Raw genomic sequence first — 22,419 nt, forward strand, 5'->3', positions numbered from 1 at the left:
GAAATCAAAATTGGGAGGGGGGGTAACAAGAAGTAGAAGAGAATAGAAATGATAACAATAACATGGTTCCTCAATGTGAGAAGAGAGAGGATAACAAAATATAGTTCCTCAATATGAGGAGAAAAGAGTAGACGCAAAGTGGTCTATTTTTGGAAACAGTGTGGTAGCCTTTTATTCTGGGTAGGCTTGCTTGAACAACCATGTTTTCAATTTCTTTTTGAAGTTGTTCGTACATGGTTCGAGGCGTAGGTCAGGCGGCAGTGTGTTCCAATGAGTTGGACCTGCTATGGAGAGTGCACGGTCACGTGTAGAGGAGAGGTGGGCTGTTTTCAGGGAGGGCACAATAGGGTGCCTTTTTTGGTCGTTCTAGTGGGTCGACTGGACTGAGGAGTTGTGAAAGGGAAGTCTAGCCAGTTGGAGTTGTGGGTGTGAATTGCTTTATGCATTATGGTGAGGGTTTTGTAGACAATACGAGAGACTATGGGGAGCCAGTGTAGGTCTCTAAGGATGGGATTGATGTGGTCATATTTACGGGAGTTTGCAATGAGTCTCGCTGTAGCATGTTGTAACATTTGTAGTGGTTTGTTTATTTATTTATTTATTTATTTATTTATTTATAGTTTTTATATACCGGGAGTTCCTGTAGGCCATGGTCTTCTGTAAGGTGTCCGTTATGGGGATGATAATTTGTATGTCATCCGCATATAGGAAATGGGTAAGTTTGAGGTTAGTGAGGAGGTGACAGAGTGGGAGAAGATAGATGTTGAAAAGGGTGGGGGAGAGTGAGGATCCTTGTGGTACCCCCATTTTGGCTTGGATGGGGTGGGATTCCTTGTTGTTTATTTTGACTCTGTATGTTCTGTTCTCTAGGAAGGATTTAAACCAGTTGTACGCTGCTCCTGTGATGCCGATGTCTGTGAGTCGTTGTAGTAAGCCAGAATGATTCACGGTGTCGAGCGCTGCTGACAGATCCAAGAGTGCGAGAAGGCAAGGTTGGCCTTTCTCAAGATTGAAGATAATGGTGTCAGCTAGAGTGGCTAATAGTGATTCGGTGTTCTTTTTCTTCCGGAATCCGTATTGGTTATTGGTAAGGATATTGTTGTCATCAAGGAATTCAGAGAGTTGTCGGTTGACCACTTTCTCCATAATTTTAGCTAACATAGGAAGGTTTGCTATAGGTCTGTAGTTTGCAGGATCTGTGGTGGGAAGGTTGGGTTTTTTGAGGAGAGGTTTAAGCATTGCAGACTTGAGTTGGTTGGGAACTTGGCCTTGGGTGAGAGAGAGGTTGATAATGTCTACAAGTGGTTTGGCCACAATGTCAGGGATGGAACTCAGCAGGTTTGATGGGATATGGTCTAGGGGGTGAGAAGACGGTTTTATCTTCTTCAGAATGTTTGATATTTCCAATGTGGAGGTGGGTTCGAGAGATGTAAGTTCATTAAGGTTTAATGGAAGAGTAAGGGAGCCCTAGGAGTAGAGCATTACAATAGTCTAATTTGGATGAGATGGTGGCCTGGATAACTGTACGGAAGTCTTGGGTGTGTAGAAGGGGTCTGAGTTTTTTTAAGCACATTAAGTTTGAAAAAGCAGGTTTTGAGAATGGAATTTATGTAGTTCTTCATGCTTAGTTGGTGGTCAAGGAGAACTCCAAGGTCCCTCACAAATAGTTGTGTTGAGAGGAGGTTGAGATTGGTAATATCAGATGGCTGAGGGGAGGAGGATGAGTGTGGGGAGATGAGTAGAAGTTCAGTTTTGTTCGTATTGAGGGCGAGATGGAGGTTAGTGAGCAGGGAGTTAATGGCTGTGAGGCATTTCTTCCAATGCTCTAGGGCGTCGGAGATGGAGTTCTGGATAGGGATGATGATCTGAACATCATCAGCGTAAAGGTAGAACTTAAGATTGAGATCAGAGAGGAGTTGGCAGAGGGGGGTGATGTAAATGTTGAAGAGGGTGGAGGAGAGAGATGAGCCTTGGGGGACTCCCTGCTGGAGGGGCTGTGGGGTGGATGTGGAGTTCCCGATTTTAACGGAGAACTTTCTGTTTGAGAGGAAGGATTTAAACCAGGTAAGAGCCAGGTCTGAGATGCCAATGTGCTCTAGGCGTGTTAGTAGATGATGGTGGCTAATAGTGTCGAAGGCTGATGAAATGTCGAGGAGGGCAAGGAGGTAGCTGTGGCCTTGGCCCATGCCCTGGAGGAGATGGTCTGAGAGGGAGAGCAGTAGGGATTCAGTGTTGAAGTGTTTCCGGAAACCAAATTGTGATGGGTGGAGGACCAGATAGTCCATGAGTTGGGAGTTGACAACTCTTTCCAATAGCTTGGCAATGAAGGGGAGGTTGGAGATTGGGCGGAAATTAGCGGGATCTTTAGGGTCAAGTGAGGATTTCTTGAGGAGGGGTCTGACTACTGCGTGCTTGAGTGCATCTGGGACAGATCCGTGCCCCAATCGAGCAGTTGATGATATCTGCTATGGCTTTGACTATTGTGTTAGGTATAGCTAGTAGTGCTTTGGAAGGTATAAGGTCTTCAGGATGGGAGGAGGGTTTGAGTTTTTTGAGTATGGTTTGGATTTCTATGGTGGAGGTAAAATCAAGAGCGGGCATTGAGGGTTGGGTGGGGGAGGAAGGAACAGGCAGGGTGGGTGAGAGACTGTTCGATGAGGGGGGGAATCTCTTTAGGAGAGTTGTAATTTTGTTGACGAAGAAGTTGGCTAGTTCCTCGCATTTGGTGGAGGCATCGTAGTCAGGTGTAGTAGGAGGGATAGGAGTGGTAAGACCTGAGACGTAGGAAAAGAGTATTTTGGGGTTGAATCTGTAGTCATGGATTTTTTTAGCGTAATAATCTCGTTTATGTTTTTGGGTGGAGAGTCTGTAGCTGTGCAGAGCTGATTTGTAAATGGCGGAGTTCTGAGGGGTCTGGTCTGTTGGTTTGAATTCATTTTGTTACCTGATTCCAGAGTATGTGTTACATTACAGCCGCTACATGAGTTGATCAGCAAGAAGCGAAGTTAATATGCTGTTCAAATTCATAAGAATTTTAGCCATAAAAATGCAGATCGTCTGCTGAAGCACCTTGATAAAGAGGACAAGCAATTACCGCTAAGGAAGATAGTTTTGAAATGTAGCCATGTCAGGGACATTGATTACAATTTTGGCTTTTCCAATTTGCGGTCCTTAAAAGATAAGCGAAAAGAGTGGGATGAATCTTTGTGTTAATATGGTATCAGCATCATATGTTTAAAGACAAGTGAATTAAGGCAGGTATAATTGATCTTGATGGATTCTTAAGTTTCAAAATGTAAACATTTTTAAAGGCAATTTTTAATTTCAAAAGAAAAAACTTAAGGGTGGGATGGTGGCATTGCTGATTTTAATTATGGCATCGTAGCCATAGTTGTACTAGGGCCACATATGAAACAGCCACCTGCATCTATAAAAATGTATTTGTTGTGCATGTTGTAGGATAATATAGCGATGCATTCAGTTGCATTATTGGGAACGTTGAGGTTTAAGGGTCAAATTGATTACAATCTCAGTGCAGAGATTATTTGATTGCGATTTTGTTTTATATCCAGCAGATATTGAGGCCATACAAGAAGAGAAGAGGAAGGAGAATCGAGATGAATGTCCTGCAATACTACAGCTAAAATCAAGAGAATCAAAAAATGTTTGTGAGAATCTTTCCCAGAGGACTGAGGGCGGAGACACTAGCCAAAGTCGGCTGAATTTGGAGAAGCAACAGCGAGACCACACAGGAGACTCACCGGATGGAGTCACTGCATGTGAGAGAAGTGACAGGGAACTGACAGACATTCCTGAGCACCAGAGACATCCAGGAACAGTGTGGAAAATGTTGCAAACAGAAGTTAATCCTGAAATTGCACCAGAGAATCTACAGAAACATGAGAGAAGCTTTAATTGTGCTGAAGATGAGGAATCTTACAATTGTAAGTTTTTTTTAATAAAGTATCAGAAAATCAGACAGAAAACATTTTCATGTTCTGAGAATGGGGAAAATGTCATTCAAAAGCAAGATCTAATAGTAAACCAAAAGATCAATGAAAAAGTACTTATATGTGAACTGACACAAGTATTAATTATGACAGTGGGATGGATTGGAATAGGATATAATAAGAACGCTGCCATTCACGTTCTTTATTGGTTTATTTTGAATGACTGAGGAGTAAATAAGAATATGTCCATGGAAATCAGGGATGATGTTAATGATCTGGGTGGGTTAGTAGTTGCTTGATTGCATATATATGGAGGCATTTGAAATGCATGTCATAGTTATATGCCATTTTAAAGTTACTCACTGAGAATTGTAGATAAATAAAAATGAAATCCAGGCAAACAAGGAAAGGTGCAGGGAAGCGTTTGGTGAAATGCCATGTGTGTGTGTCTTCAATATTAAATTAGCTCTGGGGATGCCTGATAAAGGAAAATTAGTTTCTTACCTGATAATTTTCGTTCCTGTAGTAGCAAGGATCAGTCCAGACTGCTGGGTTATGCCTCCCCTCCAGCAGATGGAGTCAGAGAGAAAACTGAAAGCACCCCCTAGATATACTGGTGTGCCACCTGCGATCCCTCGGTATAATCGATAACAAAGCAGAAGGAATAATTGACCCCTCCGCAGAATAGTCTGTCACCCACTGACCAGATCAAATAGTAACACTTTCCTGAATACCTAAACAAATGAACATATTTCCCTAGTAAAATAAACAGAAGGGAATAACAACTTACCGTATGGAACAAAGAACAGAAAAACGACACTGGTATAAAAATACACAACACAGATAGCAGTACGAGCGGACCCTCCAGAAACGGGCGGGCGTCTGGACTGATCCTTGGTACTACAGGAACGAAAATTATCAGGTAAGAAACTAATTTTCCTTTCCCTGTACGTACCAGGATCAGTCCTGTCTGCTGGGATGTACCCAAGCCGCCTTAAATGGGGTGGGATCCGGAAAGTCCCGCTCGAATCACGCTGCTCCCGAAAGACTCTTCAGACGGAGCACGCACATCCAAGTGATAATGCCTAGCAAAAGTATGCAAGGATTTCCAAGTGGCCGCCCTGCAAATTTCCTGACTAGAAACAAACTGACTGTCTGCCCACGAAGTCGCCTGAGAACGCAGCAAATGAGCCTTCAGTCCATCTGGAACAGACTTACCACAACCAATGTATGTAGCCGCGATAGCGCTCTTCAACCACCGAGCGACAGTTGTCTTGGAAGCCTGGAGACCCTTCCTGGGTCCATGCCACAACACGAATAGATGGTCCGACCTCCGAAACGCATTAGTGACCTCCATATATTGTAGGAGCACCCTACATCCAGACGTCTCAAGTCGTGACCTTGAGAAGATCGGAGGTCCTCCTCCGAAAAGGAAGGTAATTCCACCGTTTGATTAACATGAAAAGCCGATACCACCTTTGGCAAGAAGGAAGGAACGGTACGCAAGGACACTCCCGACACAGAAATACGCAAGAACGGCTCCCTACATGAGAGTGCCTGGAGCTCTGAAACACGACGTGCAGAAGAAATGGCTACGAGGAAAACTGTCTTAAGAGTCAAATCTTTCAAAGAGGCTCTCTTAAGAAGCTCAAAAGGGGCCGAACAGAGACCACGCAGGACTAAGTTCAGGTTCCAAGAAGGACAGGAGGCCCGCCGAGGAGGGCGTAAGTTCCTAACTCCTCACAAAAAACGCGCTACGTCCGGGTGACACGCAAGGGAGAAGCCTTCGACCTTACCTAGCAAGCAACCTAGTGCCGCCACTTGAACCCGAAGAGAACTGTAGGCAAACCCTTTCTTCAAACCATCCTGCAAAAATGTAAGGACATGGCCCACCGAAGACTTTCGGGGTGAAATATTTAAGTTCTGGCACCATGAGTCAAAGACCTTCCAGACCCTAGCATAGGCAAGAGTAGTCGACGATCTACGCGCCCTAAGGAGGGTAGAAATAACCGCCTCTGGGTAACCTTTCCTCCTCAACTGCCGCCTCTCAAAAGCCAAGCCGCCAGACAGAAGCGATCCGCCTGATCGAAATATACCGGACCCTGGTGAAGCAGGCCCGGAAGATGACCGAGACGCAAAGGCCCGTCCACTGCCAGATTGACGAGATCTGCGAACCACGGACGTCTTGGCCACTCCGGGGCCACCAGAAGCACTAGACCCCGATGGGATTCTATGTGCCTTAACACTTTTCCCACCAGGGGCCACGGCGGAAACACGTAGAGGAGAACGTGAAGAGGCCACGGAATCGCTAGAGCGTCCACACCCTCCGAACCGTGCTCCCGCCTTCGGCTGAAGAAACGGGCCGCCTTTGCATTTAGCCGAGTCGCCATCAAATCCAGATGCGGCAACCCCCAACGCTCGGTTATGAGAGACATCGCATCGGCCGACAGCTCCCACTCTCCTGGGTCTAGATGTGGCGACTGAGATAATCTGGCTGAATGTTGTCCACTCCTGCAATATGGGTGGCCGCGATGCAGGACAAATGGCGCTCCGCCCAGGCCATCAACAACGACGCCTCCGTCACAACTGGACGACTTCTCGTGCCTCCTTGTCGATTTATGTACGCCACCGTGGTCGTGTTGTCTGACAGAACTCGCACCGCCCGACCGCTCACCATCGGGAGGAGTTGACGCAACGCCAGACGGACTGCTCTGGTCTCCAGTCGATTGATGGACCAAGATGCCTGACGGGTCGACCACGTCCCCTGTATCGCTCGTGACTGACACACAGCCCCCCAGTCGGAGAGACTGGCATCTGTCGTCATTATTATCCAGGGCGGAGGTGCTAAGTCCATCCCTTGCCGAAGATGGATTGGGTTCAGCCACCAATCGAGGCTGGACCAGGCTGGTTCCAGTAATGGCAATTCCATGTCGTACAGTCCGGATATGGGATCCCAACGAGACAGAAGCGCTCTTTGTAAAGGCCGCATATGCGCAAATGCCCACGGCACCATCTCCAGAGTAGAAGCCATATACCCAATGACTTGCAAATAATCCCAGGCCGTGGGCAACGGTAGATCCAATAGGGTCTGCACCTGCTGCATCAGGTTGGTCATCCGCTGATCCGGTAGAAATACTTTGCCCAGGAGAGTATCGAACCAGGCTCCCAAAAACTCCAAGTTTTGGGTCGGGCTCAGCCTGCTCTTCGTGAAGTTGACTACCCAACCCAGCGCTTGAAGCTGATGCACCACCATCCGAACCGCCTCTTTGCACAAGGCTTCCGACTTAGCCCTGATGAGCCAATCGTCGAGATAGGGATGAACCAGTATCCCTTGACGTCGCAGGAAGGCTGCGACAACCACCAGCACCTTGGTGAAAACCCTGGGGGCTGTCACTAACCCGAACAGAAGGGCACAAAACTGAAAATGGTTCCCTAACACCGTGAACCTCAGATACCTCTGATGATGTTCCCGGATTCCGATGTGGAGATGCGCCTCGGTTAGATCCAAAGAAGCCAAAAACTCTCCCTTGTGGACGGCCGCAATAACAGACCGCAACGTCTCCATGCGAAACCGAGGAACGCGCGGAGCCTTGTTCACCTGTTTCAAATCCAAAATTGGCCTGAATGAGCCCTCCTTCTTTGGAACCACGAAGTATATGGAGTACCGTCCTGTCCAGCGCTCGTCCGGGGGGACTGGGAGTACCGCTCCCAGCGTCCGCAACCGGTCCAAGGTCTGGGCAATCACAAGTTGTTTTTCCGGAGGACCGCATGGGGATGTCAGAAAAAGATCCCGGAGCGGACGAGCAAAATCCAACTCGTAACCGTGACGTACGACATCGAGGACCCACTGGTCCGAGGTGATCTTGACCCACTCCTCCCAAAACAGGGACAAGTGACCCCCTACGCACAGAATGGAGGAATGGGTCTGCGCGCCTTCATTGAGTAGTCTTGGTGGGGGCAAACCCCTGGGAGGATCCCGACCGCTGAGGCCTACGTCCACAAAAGGAAGGAGACCAAGCTTGAGACCGATACGTTTGTTGAGACGCTTGTTGTCGCTGGGGAAAGGAACCGCTCCTCCCCCCACGGAACCGACGACCCCGAAGACGGCCCCTAGAATTCCCGAAGAACCGAGATTGACGGGGCTTATCCTCAGGCAATTTATAAACCTTGTTGTCTCCCAAATCCTTGATGAGCTGGTCCAGCTCTGCTCCAAATAACAACTTGCCCTTGAAGGGGAAGGCGCCTAAGCGTGACTTAGAAGAGGCATCCGCCGCCCAGTGACGGGAGCCACAGTAGCCGCCTGGCGGAAACAGCAGAAGCCATAGTGCGAGCCGACGTCCATAACAAGTCATATAAAGCATCCGCTGTGTAGGCCACCGCAGCCTCCACACAATTCGCCTGCTCCGCTTCGGCAGGTGGGAGATCCTGCGCTGTAAGCAACTGTTGAATCCAATGAAGAGTGGCCCTCTGCACCAAACTGCTACAAGCCGCCGCTCGCACCCCCAAGGCTGCCACCTCAAAGATACGCCGGAGGACGATCTCCAGCTTTCGGTCCTGGAGATCCTTTAACGCTATCCCCCCTGTGACGGGGATGGTGGTGTGCTTAACCACGGCCGCAACAGCCGAATCCACCGAGGGCGATTTGAGGAGGTCCAACGACTCCGCTGGCAGGGGATACAATTTGTCCATAGCCCAACTGACCCGTAACGTTGCTTCGGGCACCTCCCATTCCTTAGAGACAATCTGAACCACTTTGGGGTGGAAGGGAAAGGCTTGCGGGGGGGCTCGCAGGCCCGCCATAGCCACATCCCCTGTGGAAGTATCCGCTTCCTAGTGCGGGCCCGATAATTCTAACTCCTTCAAAACGTGAGAAATTAGATAACTTAACTCATCCTTCCCAAACAACTAAAGGACCTGAGGGTCATCCCCCTCCACAGGCCCTTGGCCGTCTGCGTCCCCTGCGCCCTCTGCAGGATCCGGAGTGGGATTCAATTCCTCCTGAGCTGCTGCTCCTTTTTGAGGCCGGGGGGCCCGAGTCCCCGCAGACCCCCGGTCCGTGGCTGCTGGTGTTGTCCTAGGGATCTTAGGAGGACTGGGACCCTCCGGCTCCCACCCCGCTTCCACCTCCAAAAAAGCCCTGTGCATAAGAAGCACAAACTTGGAGGAGAAGGGAATTGGCCCTTTAATAGGTTCCCCTGCGGGTCGGGCAGGAGGGGGGGTCCGAGGGGCACCTGAATCGGCATGCTCTGCGGGCTGAGGGCCGGCGGTGAAGCAGGAGGGGAATCTTCCTCCTCCGAAGCAGTTTCATCAGCTGTGGCGTCAAACCGCGAGCCTAAAATGGCCGCCAGCACATTTTCCGATGGGGGCGGGGCAGGAGCTCTGGGCCCCAGAACACGCCGCTGCCACACCAACTGACTAGGGGAGACACTGCGGGCAGTGCTCGGCCCCCAAGAGGGTCCCTCGACCCCGGGAAGACATCGGGAGCAGAGACCCTCTCGGGAGAGTCGCACCCCCACCTTCCCACAGGCTGAAGATCGCGGCATCACTAGCAGGGAAGCAGACAGAACAATGCGCGCCAAAGTAAGTATAGCGCCACGAGGCAGCAACAAAATTCGCCGGGTGACACAGCTACCCCCTCCGGGGTCCCAAGGCAAAGCGCGGCAGGCCGGGGCAAGAACAAAGAAGCGCACCGCCTGCCCCCAGCAGGACTTGCGTGGCCGGCAGCTTAAAGAATCCCTTTATTTTTTTGTAAAAGAAGATGCCTCAGCCCCCTTCAGAGGCAAGCCTCTGGAAAATCAACTACTGTGAGGGGGGGAGGGTGACCGGCCCATCGGTAAACTCTCCCCCAGCGCTTAATGGGACAGCCACAAGCCGGGAAACATTGTGAGGGCAATGCCCTGCAAAGCCTGCCTACAACCCTGCCACCGCGCTGCGCAGTAAAAGAAGAAATAAAACTAGCCCTTTGCTTTTTTTTTAAATTGTAGACAAAAAATTAAATAATAAACCCAGTTGATCTGGTCAGGGAAGTTAAAACATGTAAACCTGGAATTCCCCAGAAGAATTTGGATGAGACCAGGACCGCAGGTTATGCCTCTCAATCTCCTGGAGTCAGAGGAAATACTGAAGGATGGCAGGTGGCGCACCAGTATATCTAGGGGGTGCTTTCAGTTTTCTCTCTGACTCCATCTGCTGGAGGGGAGGCATAACCCAGCAGTCTGGACTGATCCTGGTACGTACAGGGAAATTATATTTGTGCCCTTGGAATGGCAAGGGAATGAGAGATGTTGCTTCATGTATGAATGTTGGATATTTCCCCTAATGAAGCCAAAGGGTGAAAAGAAGGCAGGCCGCCTTTGGCAGTGGCAGTGTGGGGGAGCCTGTTAAATTAGCAGCTTTACTAGGGTGTTTGGGAGAATGTCAAATTAGTGGTTTCACCAATGCCATTTACACCGACGACATTCAACTAATTCTACCCATAGAGGACACTCTAGAGAAAACATTAAACCTAGCCAACATGTACCTAAGCATTATAAAACAACTACTGACACAAATGGAACTTGTAATTAATATTGATAAAACAGAATTTCTTCACTTAGAACGAAAAAATTCTGAAATCAGTCAAACATCAATAATACTCAAAGACAACCAGAAAATTGAACTAGCTGGAAAAGTACATAACCTAGGAATAATAATAGACCCTGAAATCAATCTGAAACAACACATCACTAAAAGTAAGGGAAGGTTATGCAAAAATCATAGTACTCAGAAAACTTAAACCACTGCTAACTCAAAATGACTTCCGAACAATACTGCAGGCACTAATCTTCTCCAGCACAGATTACTGCAATGCCCTTATGCTAGGACTACCTAATACATTAAGACCACTGCAAATACTTCAGAACGCAGCAGCTAGAATACTAACTGGAAAAAGGAGGGACCATATAACTGAAACCCTAGCAGAGTTACATTGGCTACCAATTGAACACAGAATTAAATACAAAACCCTATGTATCATTCACAAACTAATTTATGATGAGAAATCAGACTGGTTGAATACAGCATTACAGGTACACATTCCACACAGGAACTTCCGATCAGCAAATAAAGCACTGCTAACCTTTCCATCAGTTAAAACAGCAAGACTGACCCAAGTGAGAGAGAGAGCCCTATCACTAGTAGGACCCATAATCTGGAACACAATGCCTCCAGAGATCAGGCTACAAAGTGATCTCAAGACATTCAAGAAAAACCTAAAAACATGGCTTTTTCAACAAGCATTTTACAAAGAGACAGGAGAATAGAGAGAAATATTTCAGGAAAAGTCAGAAAGGCACAGACATACAGTCCTTAGGACTATACAGTAGATTAGTCTATGAACTCCACACCACAATAAACCATAACTATAATACTATGTGTAATAAAACTACCGGTTTTATTACACATAAGTACCTTGGTACAATTGGTCATGAACTACTTCGCTAAATGACTATGTCTAATGATATATTGTAACCGAACCTTTGATGGCACCTGTTAGAATGTACTATTGTACACTTTTACCTACATTAAATATGTGCCTACATGTAAACAGTTGCGATGGTATTTAACTTAGCAACGGTATAGAAAAGTTTTTAAATAAATAAATAAATGCCTTGTTTGTTTTAGTAAGCTGGTGAGGTTCACACTTTAATGGATGTAATATAAGAATATTTTCAGGTGTTTTTTCCAGTTTAATCATATCTGTGTATTCTGTTTTGTCTAGACATCTCACGGTTTTGTACGAACAGGCCTTTTCACCTACTTGAATAAAATTTACAAAATAAAAGTTTTCTTTTTTTCCATAATAGAAAAATAATCACACATTTGGATAAGTAGCGCTTTCTTTTTTAGACTTACCTAGCTGTGTGACTGAGTCGGGTAAGCAGCATTTTAAGGCTAAATGGCCACTTTTGCCTTTTAACCAGATAAATCAAAATGTGAACAGATAAATGCCACTGCTTGGCTGAATAACTTGGAATTATCTGACTAAGCACAGAGAAGCTTCAACTCTAGAGATAAGTCAGAATTTAACCAGATAAGTGGGTGCAGTTGGTAAACCCATATATTTTTATTTCTAATTTTAAAGTGATATGTGAAACGCACATATTTTAGATAAGTTTAACCTCTATAAGTCGACTTTTACATGCATAAATTGTGAGATTTTCTAGTTTGAGCACGGCAATGAAATTTTTACAATTAGTCAACCAGTTTGTCCACTTTACCTGCAGATCATCACAACCCTCCTGGCTCTTCAGCCTGAATCCCCCCCCCAATCCAGTTACTAGTTTCACTTTTAAGACTTTGGGATCACTTACTCCAGATATGGCGTAGGAGTAAGTTGCTGTATTTACATGCATAAATTGCATATAAAATAGCTACTTACTGTGTAAATGATTTATTTATTTATTGTTTTTGTTATACCGAGTTTCATGATAGGCATCACATCAACCCGGTTTACAAATAACAAGGAGTGTAAAGCATAACGTAACGTAAAAAACAATATTTTCAATAAGAACCTTGAACTTTAAATACAGTGAATCAGAAAAAGGGAGAGGGAAAGTTACAAAAAACAAGGAAAATAAACTTGGGATGGAAGGGGAGAAATTGAACAGCACAATATTTACATTTCAGCCTATTGATACATTAGAATAGCAAGTGAAAAAATAAGACTATGAAACGGTACATAGGTAATCAAATGAATAAATATGACACAGTTGTGAATGGTAATAGTATGATAAATATTCAGCAGGAATTAGTGAGAGAGGGTTTGAGGTTGGTTGATTCGTGTTTACATTCCATTATTGCATACGAGTTAGTGCTAGTGAGAGGAGGTTTTATTCAAGGCTTAGAAATGATGGCCCTATCCCTTTTTTATACATACAAATTTACTTGTGGCCCCTGATTTACATGTGTATTTTGAGGTTTCTAAAATAGCATATACTTGTGTATATGCTGTTTCACACATGTAACTGTCACATGCACAACTTTTGAAAATTAACTTTATCTTCACAAGGCATAAGTCAATATACATTTTATTTGGTTTTCTATTTTTATCCAACAGATGGTGAGGTTGTACAAGAAGAGAAGAATCAAGAGGAATGTCCTATAATACTGCAACTAAAATCAAGACAATTGGGAACGATCTATGAAAATCTTTCCCAGTGTTCTGATGGTAAAGAAACGAGCCAGAGTCAGCAGCAATCAGAAGAGAAGCAGTGCGACCCTGCAGGAGACTCAACGGATGGAGTCACTGCATGTGAGAAAAGTGACCCGGAGCTCACAGACATCGATGAGCACCAGAGACACTTGAGAGCAGAGAGTCCCTTCCAGAGTAATAGCAGTGATCACACGACTGCTAACCTCCACCAGAGAGCAAAGAATTCCTTCCAAAGTAATAGTGATCACATGACTTCGGACCTTCACCAGACAAGAGCAGAAAGGAAGAAATCCTTTCTGTGCAAAACATGTGGAAGAAATTTTGACAGAAAATATAATTTATTAGTGCATAAGAGAACCCACAATGGGCAGAGACCCTTTCCATGCTCTCAATGTGGGAAATGTTTCAAACAGAAGTTAACATTGAAATTACACAAAAGAACCCATGTTCTAGGGAAAACTTTCACGTGTATTGAATGTAAGAAACATTTCTCTTGCAAGAAATCCTTACAATTACATCTAAGGACACACAAAGATAAGAGACCCTTTAATGGTTGGGAATCTAACAATTGTAAGTTTTCTTTAACACAGCAACAGAAAATGCAGACAGAAGAGAGAATGTTTTCTTGTTATGTGAATGGGGCAATTGTAATTCAAAAGCAAGATATGGTGATAAACCAGAAAACTGAGAGTGATGAGAGAGTATTTATATGTACCTTGTGTGATAAAAAGTTTATTTTTCTATCAGAGCTGAAAAGGCACCAAATAATCCACACAGGAAACAAACCATATACATGCACTGAATGTGATAAAAGCTTCACTTGGTCTTCGTACTTGAAAATCCACCAGAGGACCCACACAGGAGACAAACCATATACATGCACTGAATGTGATAAAAGCTTCAATAATAATTCTAACTTGAAAACCCACCAGAGGACCCACACAGGAGACAAACCATATACATGCCCTGAATGTGATAAAAGCTTCACTCAGTCTTGTAACTTGAAAATCCACCAGAGGACCCACACTGGAGACAAACCATATACATGCCCTGAATGTGATAAAAGCTTCACTCAGTCTTCTCAATTGAAAATCCACCAGAGGACCCACACAGGAGATAAACCATATACATGCACTGAATGTGATAAAAGCTTCACTCAGTCTTCTACCTTGAAAAGCCACCAGAGGATCCACACAGGAGATAAACCGTATACATGCCCTGAATGTGATAAAAGCTTCACTCAGTCTTCTTACCTGAAAATCCACCAGAGGATCCACACTGGAGACAAACCATATACATGCACTGAATGTGATAAAAGCTTCAATCATAATTCTAACTTGAAAATCCACCAGAGGACCCACACTGGAGACAAACCATATACATGCACTGAATGTGATAAAAGCTTCACTCAGTCTTCTTTCTTGAATATCCACCAGAGAACCCACACAGGAGACAAACCGTATACATGCCCTGAATGTGATAAAAGCTTCACTCAGTCTTCTAACTTGAAAATCCACCAGAGGATCCACACAGGAGATAAACCGTATACATGCACTGAATGTGATAAAAGCTTCATTAATCCCTCAGATCTGAAAAAGCACCAGAGGACTCAAATACATGTCCTAAATGTGTTTAATGCTACACTCGGTTTTCTTACTTGAAAATCCACCAGATGACCCACACAGGACACAAAATATTTACATGCACTGAGTGAGAAAAAAGGTTACTCTCTCATACTAGCTTGTCCAAGCTTTTCTCCAGCCTTATCAGCCTGTCCAAGCCTTGCTTCTGACTCACCATATTATACAGCTGCAGCAGAGACCCTTTGGCCCCCAGGAACCCGAGGGCTCAACCTTGCCCTGCAGTCTTGCACCACTCCTAGGGTAGTGTTACCTGAATCCAGCTAGGACCCGAATCATAACACCATAGGGAAAGGAGAAAGACCATTAGTGCAGTTAACAGCACTGACGAAAGATAAAACAGAAGAGTTTTGGAGAACGTTTGTATGAAGATCCCCTGGAGTATAAGAGAGAAGCAGAATGGTTGGCCAGCATATAGGAGAATATAGAAAAGGTGGACATCAAAACTATGCAATAGCTCAAAGTAACAAAGAGAGCAGAAAGCCAATTTTAAAAAGTCTCAGAATGGAAGAGTCCTGATGGGATGTTCATTTCTTGGCTCAAGGAGTTGATATCTCTACACCAAGATCTGGCAAACTGTAAAAATTAATTGATCAGAAAACCAGAGTTAATAACTTAATGGTTAATAACAGGAAGAACACTTCTCCCCAAGGGATATGCAAGTAACATCTCCAAAAATGATCACCCAGTAATATGCCTACCTACAAACTGCTCACCGCAATGGAAGCAGACAGAATATAGGATGGTAGTAGCTTCATAAAATCATGGAAGTAGGTAGACCAGAAGGGCAATAGGAGAGTGGTACACGGAACCAAGGACCAGATGATGCTGAGTAAAGCCATCAAGACCGGTCAAGAACTCCATATAGCATGGATAGACTATAGATAAGATTTTGATAGTATCCCACACTCTTGGAAAATACATTGTCTTGGAATATAAAGAGTGAATCCTGGATTGATTGTTTATCAAGCTTACCATCTGAATGTGGCAGATTTAACTCCTTTGAATTATGAAGACTGGCAATGTTTTCCCTAGTTTCAAGATCCAGCAAGGAATATTTCAGGGATATTCCCTTTCACCATTATTATTTTGCCTGGCATTCAACCCTCAAAGTACTCTTTAGGTCATGGATTTCACCTTACTTCCAGGGATGATGAAAATCCACAGACATCACACCTGTAGATGATTTAAAGCTTTATAGCTCCTGTGATCAACATTTTTTGGAACAGCTCAGAGCAGTGAAGAGTTTCTCAGATGATATCAAGATGACATTTGGCCTGGATAAATGTGCTACTGTGACTTTCTGTTAAGGAAAATTAAGTAAAACTGAAAACATTTCTCTAACTGAGGACTGTAACTTGAGCAGGAATATATTTACAAATCTCTAGCAGTGAATGAAAGTGCACAAATTAAGCACACGTTACTGAGAGAAAAGACCAATAAAGAATACTGTAGGAGACTGTAATTGATTTTGAACAGTTCTTTAACACAAAATAACATACAAGCTATCAATTGACTTGTAATTCCTGCACTGACCTATAGTTCTGGAATAGTTTGGCCCAATAAAGATCTTAAACAATTGGATGTAAGAAAAAAAGTTCTTCGTGCACATCAAGTAATTTGTAAGAGTCAGTGTATGCTGAGCTTGTTCATTCCAAGAGCTGAAGGTGGTATGAGTAGAAATAGATTATGTAGAAAGAGCTCCTGTTATAGGCTTTCAAACATACCATCAACAGATCCCCATGCTCAAACAGTGCTGAAGTATGAAAGTAAGCAGCCAAAATCGGTCTCCATCCTTAAGCTTGGACAACAATTTCTGTCAGTGGAAGGAATGAGTAAGAATTTACCAGCACACGATGGGAAAGAGGCAATGGAGTTTGAAAAACAAGAGAAAAAAACTCTTTAAAGAATTAAACCAGGCCACAAGCAACATTACTTAGGAAAATCACAAATATAGAGGCAAATTCAGAGATTTGCTTCAGAAACCCCACATGGATTAAGATCAGACTGAGGAATGGCTAAGAGGAGGTGAGCTTAGACCGAAGATGAGAGATTGATAATTGCAACACAGGACAGTGGAGTATGGACAAGATGCATCACAGCCAAGTAAAATAGGTGGGAACCCCAATTCACCTAAATAATCATATCCAGTAGTAATGATTTGGAAAAGAGTTCAAATCCACAATCTATATATAAACTATTCAAAGTGTAAGTTTTATTAGCTTAAAAGAGACAACATCTCAGTAAGTAGTGTTCATGGTCCCCCGACATGGACTGTTTCAGTTAAGTACAAATAAACAAAAGATATAAGAACATAAACATGGACATAAATGTGGCACACAGACACAGCCTCAGCAAAGAGCAATGTATATGGTACATAATGGAGACCCCGCTTTGGGATAGATATTCCTATTCCAACTGAGAAAAAGCTTAATGCAAGAAAACAGGATATTGTGGTAAAGGAAGAAGTACAAGAACAGAATTTCTGATAGAGGTGACAATTCTGTGGATGGGATGGAGAGAGAGAAGACCTCAAGAATAAAATGATGCAATTAGAGACCAAGAAAAGATGGTAGAAAGATATAGAAATAATTGCAACTATATTGTGTGTCACAGGCCTGATAAAAAGAACTTCCTGCTGAATCTAGACATCTTGCCTGTGTATATAACACTTTATGGACTCCAAAAGCAGTGAATTTGAGAGACTGAGATCAAACTTGACATAACTGTGTAGAAGTTTTTCTGGCAGTCAGAGGATGTTGTTAATCCTGGTCTAGTGGTTAGGATTTGGCGCTCTCACCGCCGTGGCCCAGATTAACAATGTGAAGACACAAATGTAAGCGAAAAGTGGGGAGGTAGTTGGAACAAGCAGAACTCACAGACCAATTTCAAGGTCGTTTCCTGTATAACTAAGATTAGGTTAGAAGCAGAACTCTTCTACACAACAAAGATTAGGTTAGGAACAGAATAGCTGCAGCTTCATACATCATACAGGCCTATCCTGTAAAGTGCGGCCGCGTTTACCCTGCTCCTAAGCCGCTTCTAACTCACGTTCCGGCCGCGTTAGCCCTTCCTGCGATCCCGAATCCCCTTTAACCTACTCCTACCGCGTCCTAAATTCCCCGGGTAACCCCTTCCGCCCGCGGCATGTATATTGCATGCAAACGAGCGAATTAGCTCGATATTGCATGCAAACGAGCCAATTAGCTATTCCCCTAGCATCCCGTAACCCGCGCCCCGACTAACGCTACCTTTCCCTGCCGTTTTGTCGCGCGTTTAACCTGCAAACTTACCGCCTACCCTGACCCAGGCGGTAGAGGCATGGGTAAGGGTAGGTGGCAAGCTTTCCCCCAGCCCCCGCTCACCTGCCCCGGCCGCGATCATGGGTGCCGGTCTCCGTGGCAGCCCCAGTCCTCTCCCCTGCTCCCGAAGCCAAAAAAAAAAAAAAGCGAAAAAAAACGTTGCAGCCCCCCTCCGATGTCCGGAGGGGGCTGCAAAGTTTTTTTCGCTTTTTTTTTGGCTTCGGGAGGAGGGGAGAGGACTGGGGCTGCCACGGAGACCGCTTTCCCCGTGCAAGTAAGTTGTTTCGCTGCTTGTCTCTTCTCCCCCCTCCCGGAGGGCGGGGGGAGAAGAGACAAGCGGCGAAACTGAGCAGCGAAGCCCGGACCCGACCTGACCGCTGTCAGTCTGTTCTCCCTCCTCCCGGAGCAAGGCTGCTTTTCGCGCCCTGCTCCGGGAGGGGAGAGAAGAGATGACAGCGGCCAAACTAAAAAAAAAAACAAAAGCTTGTCTCTTCTCCCCCCTCCCTCCGGGAGGGGGGAGAAGAGACAAGCGGCGAAACTGAGCGGTGAAGCTAAAAAAAAAAAGAAAAGCAATTTTTTTTTTTTTCAAAATTGACAATTTTGGTTTTTTTTCCAAAAGCGACTTACTTTTGGGATCTGTCAAGATCCCAAAGGTAAGTCGCTTTCGGACGCCTGCACAACTTACTTTTTTGCAGCCATCATCAGTGACACGACCTGGCTCCGTAGCTCGTCCCGACAAGATGGCCGCCTGCATGGGGAAAGCGCGCAATTGGCCGCTCAAGACGTGACGTCACGATGTCATGTCTTGAGCGGCCAATTGTACGCTTTCCCCATGCAGGTGGCCATCTTTGTCTTCGGGAGGAGCTACGGGAGGCAGATCATGTTCCTGCTCAGGGCTGATGGCTACAAAACAGTAAGTTTTGCCGCTGAAAAGTTTTTTGCCGGTGTCCGGGCTGGGGGAAAGCTTCGCCGTTGTCAGTGTCCCCCCTCCTCTCGGAGCAGGGCGGAAAATCCGCCCTGCTCCGGGAGGAGGGGGGACACTGACAAGTCGTTTCGCCGCTGTCTTCGCCGTTGCTTCGCCGTTGTCAGTGTCCCCCCTCCTCCCGGAGCAAGGCGGCTTTTCGCGCCCTGCTCTGAAAGGAGGGGGGACACTGACAAGTCGTTTCGCCGTTGCTTCTGCGCTGTCGCCGCCGTTGCTTCCTGGTATCTGTCATTTCAAATGACATTTGAAATGACAGATACCAGCGTGGCGTGAAGCCTTAGGCCCGCGCACCCAGGATCCTGTATAGGCGCTCTATCCAGTATCCTGGGTTGCGCGGGCCTAAGGCTTTTCGGACGCGGCTTACATTTACATACAATTAGGCTTCAGGATCGAGCGGTAGGTGAGCTGCACTGTGCGGGCGGTAACCGCGGGTGCCGTAGGCACTAACGCAGCTCTTCCTACCGCTCGGTACTGGATAGGCCTGATAGTTGGGCAGGAAGCCCAAATTGGAGCATAAAACCTGAGAGACAGGTTGGAGATGAGATCAGAAAGAAGAGCACCTTTAGCCATCCTGCAGACCCGTGACACATAGAAACATAGAAATGACAGCAGAAAAGGACCAAACAGTCCATCCAGTCTGCCCAGCAAGCTTATGGTAGTATCTGCCATACCGTATAGGTCACCTCTGTACTTATCAGTTTCCCAGACCGTAAAAGTCAGGGTCCTTGTTTGTTGCTGTCTGAATCCAATTCCCCTTTTTCTCTTTTCCACCTGCCGTTGAAGCAGAGAGCAATGATAGAGATGCATCAAAGGTATAAAGGCTCATTGGTTAAGAGCAGTAATCACCATACCAGCAAGTTACCCCCATGCAGTTTTTTCTTTATTTCCATCCTCTAGCCTTTAGGGATCTACAGTGTTTCCATGCCCCTTTGCATTATTTCACTGTTTGTGTCTTTAATTCCTCTCTGGATGGCCTTCCAGCACTGAGTTCCCAATCTCCTGATAACCGTCTTGCACCTGGGAATGTGTAAGGGAAGTGTCACTGTAAATATCTTTTACTACTGATTTTTTTTTATGTATATAACCTTTGGTAGCTAACTGAATATAAGAATTTATAATATAACCTGTGTTTTATTTGTTGCATTGTTATAAGTATTATTATACAGAGAATATAGCTTTTCATACTTTCACATAATCTGTAGTCAAGTATCATTATTTTCTTAGTGTGTTTGTGTGATCCAGACTACAAGGCAAAAACCACTATCTTTCGAACCACTACACTACCTTGGCTTATGAGTGGGGTTTACTTTTGTCAAGGTATGAGCAAAATTAACCATTTGGAGATGAAACCAATTAAATGTACTGATTGTGACAAAAGGTACCCACAGCAGAGACACCTGAGAAGGCTCAAAATGATCCACATAGGTCTAAGGAGAAGAAAATAATAGAATAGACTTAGTTCCTTTCAGCTGTCGCTCAGTACTTTGATATGGCAACTATGTGTTACATCATCTAAATTAAATGTCAGCAATGCAATCGCTACCATTTATGTCTAAAAATGAGAAAACCTAATGCATACTTGCTGCTCATCACCCAAGATAATAAGGTGCCCACCCTAATGATGGTGACAGTGACAGTTCAGGATTTTCAGTTGCAGGTAACATCCATGCCACAGTTATAGGCCCTGGGGAATCTGTTCAGGGACCCTCTGAATCAGGAAATAGAAAATGAGGGGAGCGAAAGAGAAGGGAGGAGAGATTCGCTTACCCTGTGTGCCAGCCGGTAAATGCCGAGGGAAAGAATTGAAAACAGGGAGACTTTTGCCTATTCTCCCTGCGTTTCCAATCCAGCCAATCCGAGAAGGAATTCAGAGCAGGTGACCCGGAGTCTCAGCTGTGTGACGTCAGCTGAGGACCCTTTCCGACCAGAAAATCAGTGGAAGGGCGGCGCCCTGCTGCCGCCGACGAATCGCCTAAGCCGTGCGCTCCGAAAGGGTGCGCGGCTTAGACCGGGGAAGGCCTGGAGCCAGCTAGAATTTCCTTTATACTATCTTCAATGGGTAAGAAACGGAAGGCGAAGATCATCATTACCTCCTCCCCGTTGCAGCAACAACGCATAGGTCCCATGGATCAACATGTTGTAAGGGGCAGTGACGTGTTGGACGCTCCAAAAGAGGACAGTTTGGGAGGTATGTCGTTAATCTCCCTAAGTCCTGGTGCAGGACATTCGCCTCCACCATAGCCGATGGTTTTAACATCTCCTGGAACATCAAATGAACTGGTAGTGGCAGTTCAGGGAGGTGCAAATGTTAATGAACATACGGCACCTCCCCGGACTGAGAATGTAAATTCTTCTAATATTGTTGTGCAATTAAAACCCCCAGTCCATTTAGAAAGTAACATTTGTCCGATGGTAGTACCTGACAATGTTACTATGGCTGATCTGGGTAGAATGATAATGAAGCTTGATAATAACGTTATAAAAATGAATGAATCATTGTTGACTGCTATTAATATTAATAGGAATTTAACTGATGATCAAGTGAAAAAGTTAGACAAGCATGAGAAAGATATTCTAGATTTGACAGATAAGATTCAGTTAATTCAGAATTCAGAGAATGTATTTATATGTGATAGTATTACGATGCATAAGGAAATTGAATATATAGAAAACCTGTTACGTTCTAGGAACATGAGAATTTTAAATTTTCCAATTACTTGGCTCCTATCTCCGTGGGAAATGTTTAAAAAGTTTCTCAAAGAGATGTTGCTATATCAGGATGAGGAAATCCCAAAAATTTCAAAAATGTATTATTTGGAAAAAAAGGCCTCCAGAGATTCTGGAGGGCAGAATGGTATTGGAGAAACTTCATCCACTGTGGTAGTATCGACCTTCTTAGAGGAGTCAATCGATATTATTCACAAAAGAGCTACTCTCTTTATATCATTTATTGCCGAGCAAGATAAGGAGAATTTATCCCAGGACAAGCAGGATGCTAGTCCTCACATATGGGGTGACGTCGGTAACGGAGCCCTAGTGCGGGAAAAACTTCTGTCAAAGTTTCCAGAAACTTTTGACTGGCAGCCTGAGGCTACTGAGCATGATATGTGGCATGCCATGATATTCTCTGCCACAGGGGTCTCACTTCAGTCTTCATTTTTCCGTGCCGATGGACAGCAGCACGGATACCGGAGTCCTCTGAGTTTACCTCAGCGATACTTATTAGTTACACTTCTTCTCATTCTCCCGTAAGGGGTCTCATTTTTCTCAATTCACCGGCTGGTGAAATATTTTAGCGTTTAAAAAAAAAAAAGACGCTATTAATTTTTCTGTCATCGACGGCCGTCGATGT

At 45.1% G+C, this 22,419-nt stretch overlaps 1 protein-coding gene across 3 annotated transcripts in view; it reads left to right on the forward strand.

Moving 5' to 3' along the window:
- LOC115083724 (oocyte zinc finger protein XlCOF6-like) overlaps positions 1-17,896 on the forward strand; it is a 159,204-nt gene extending 141,308 nt beyond the window's left edge. For 2 of the 3 annotated variants that reach the window (XM_029587713.1, XM_029587715.1), the window contains exons 4-5: positions 3,573-3,944; positions 13,048-17,896. In XM_029587713.1, coding sequence (XP_029443573.1) covers positions 3,573-3,944; positions 13,048-14,804 — 2,129 coding nt within the window. In that variant the 3' untranslated portion in view covers positions 14,805-17,896. The remainder of the gene's footprint in view (positions 1-3,572; positions 3,945-13,047) is intronic. The other variant, XM_029587714.1, reaches the window with a different exon arrangement.
- Positions 17,897-22,419: the final 4,523 nt, after the last annotated feature.

The sequence above is a fragment of the Rhinatrema bivittatum genome, chromosome 2 (genome assembly GCF_901001135.1).
Source record: "Rhinatrema bivittatum chromosome 2, aRhiBiv1.1, whole genome shotgun sequence".
Classification (NCBI taxonomy): Eukaryota; Metazoa; Chordata; class Amphibia; order Gymnophiona; family Rhinatrematidae; genus Rhinatrema; species Rhinatrema bivittatum.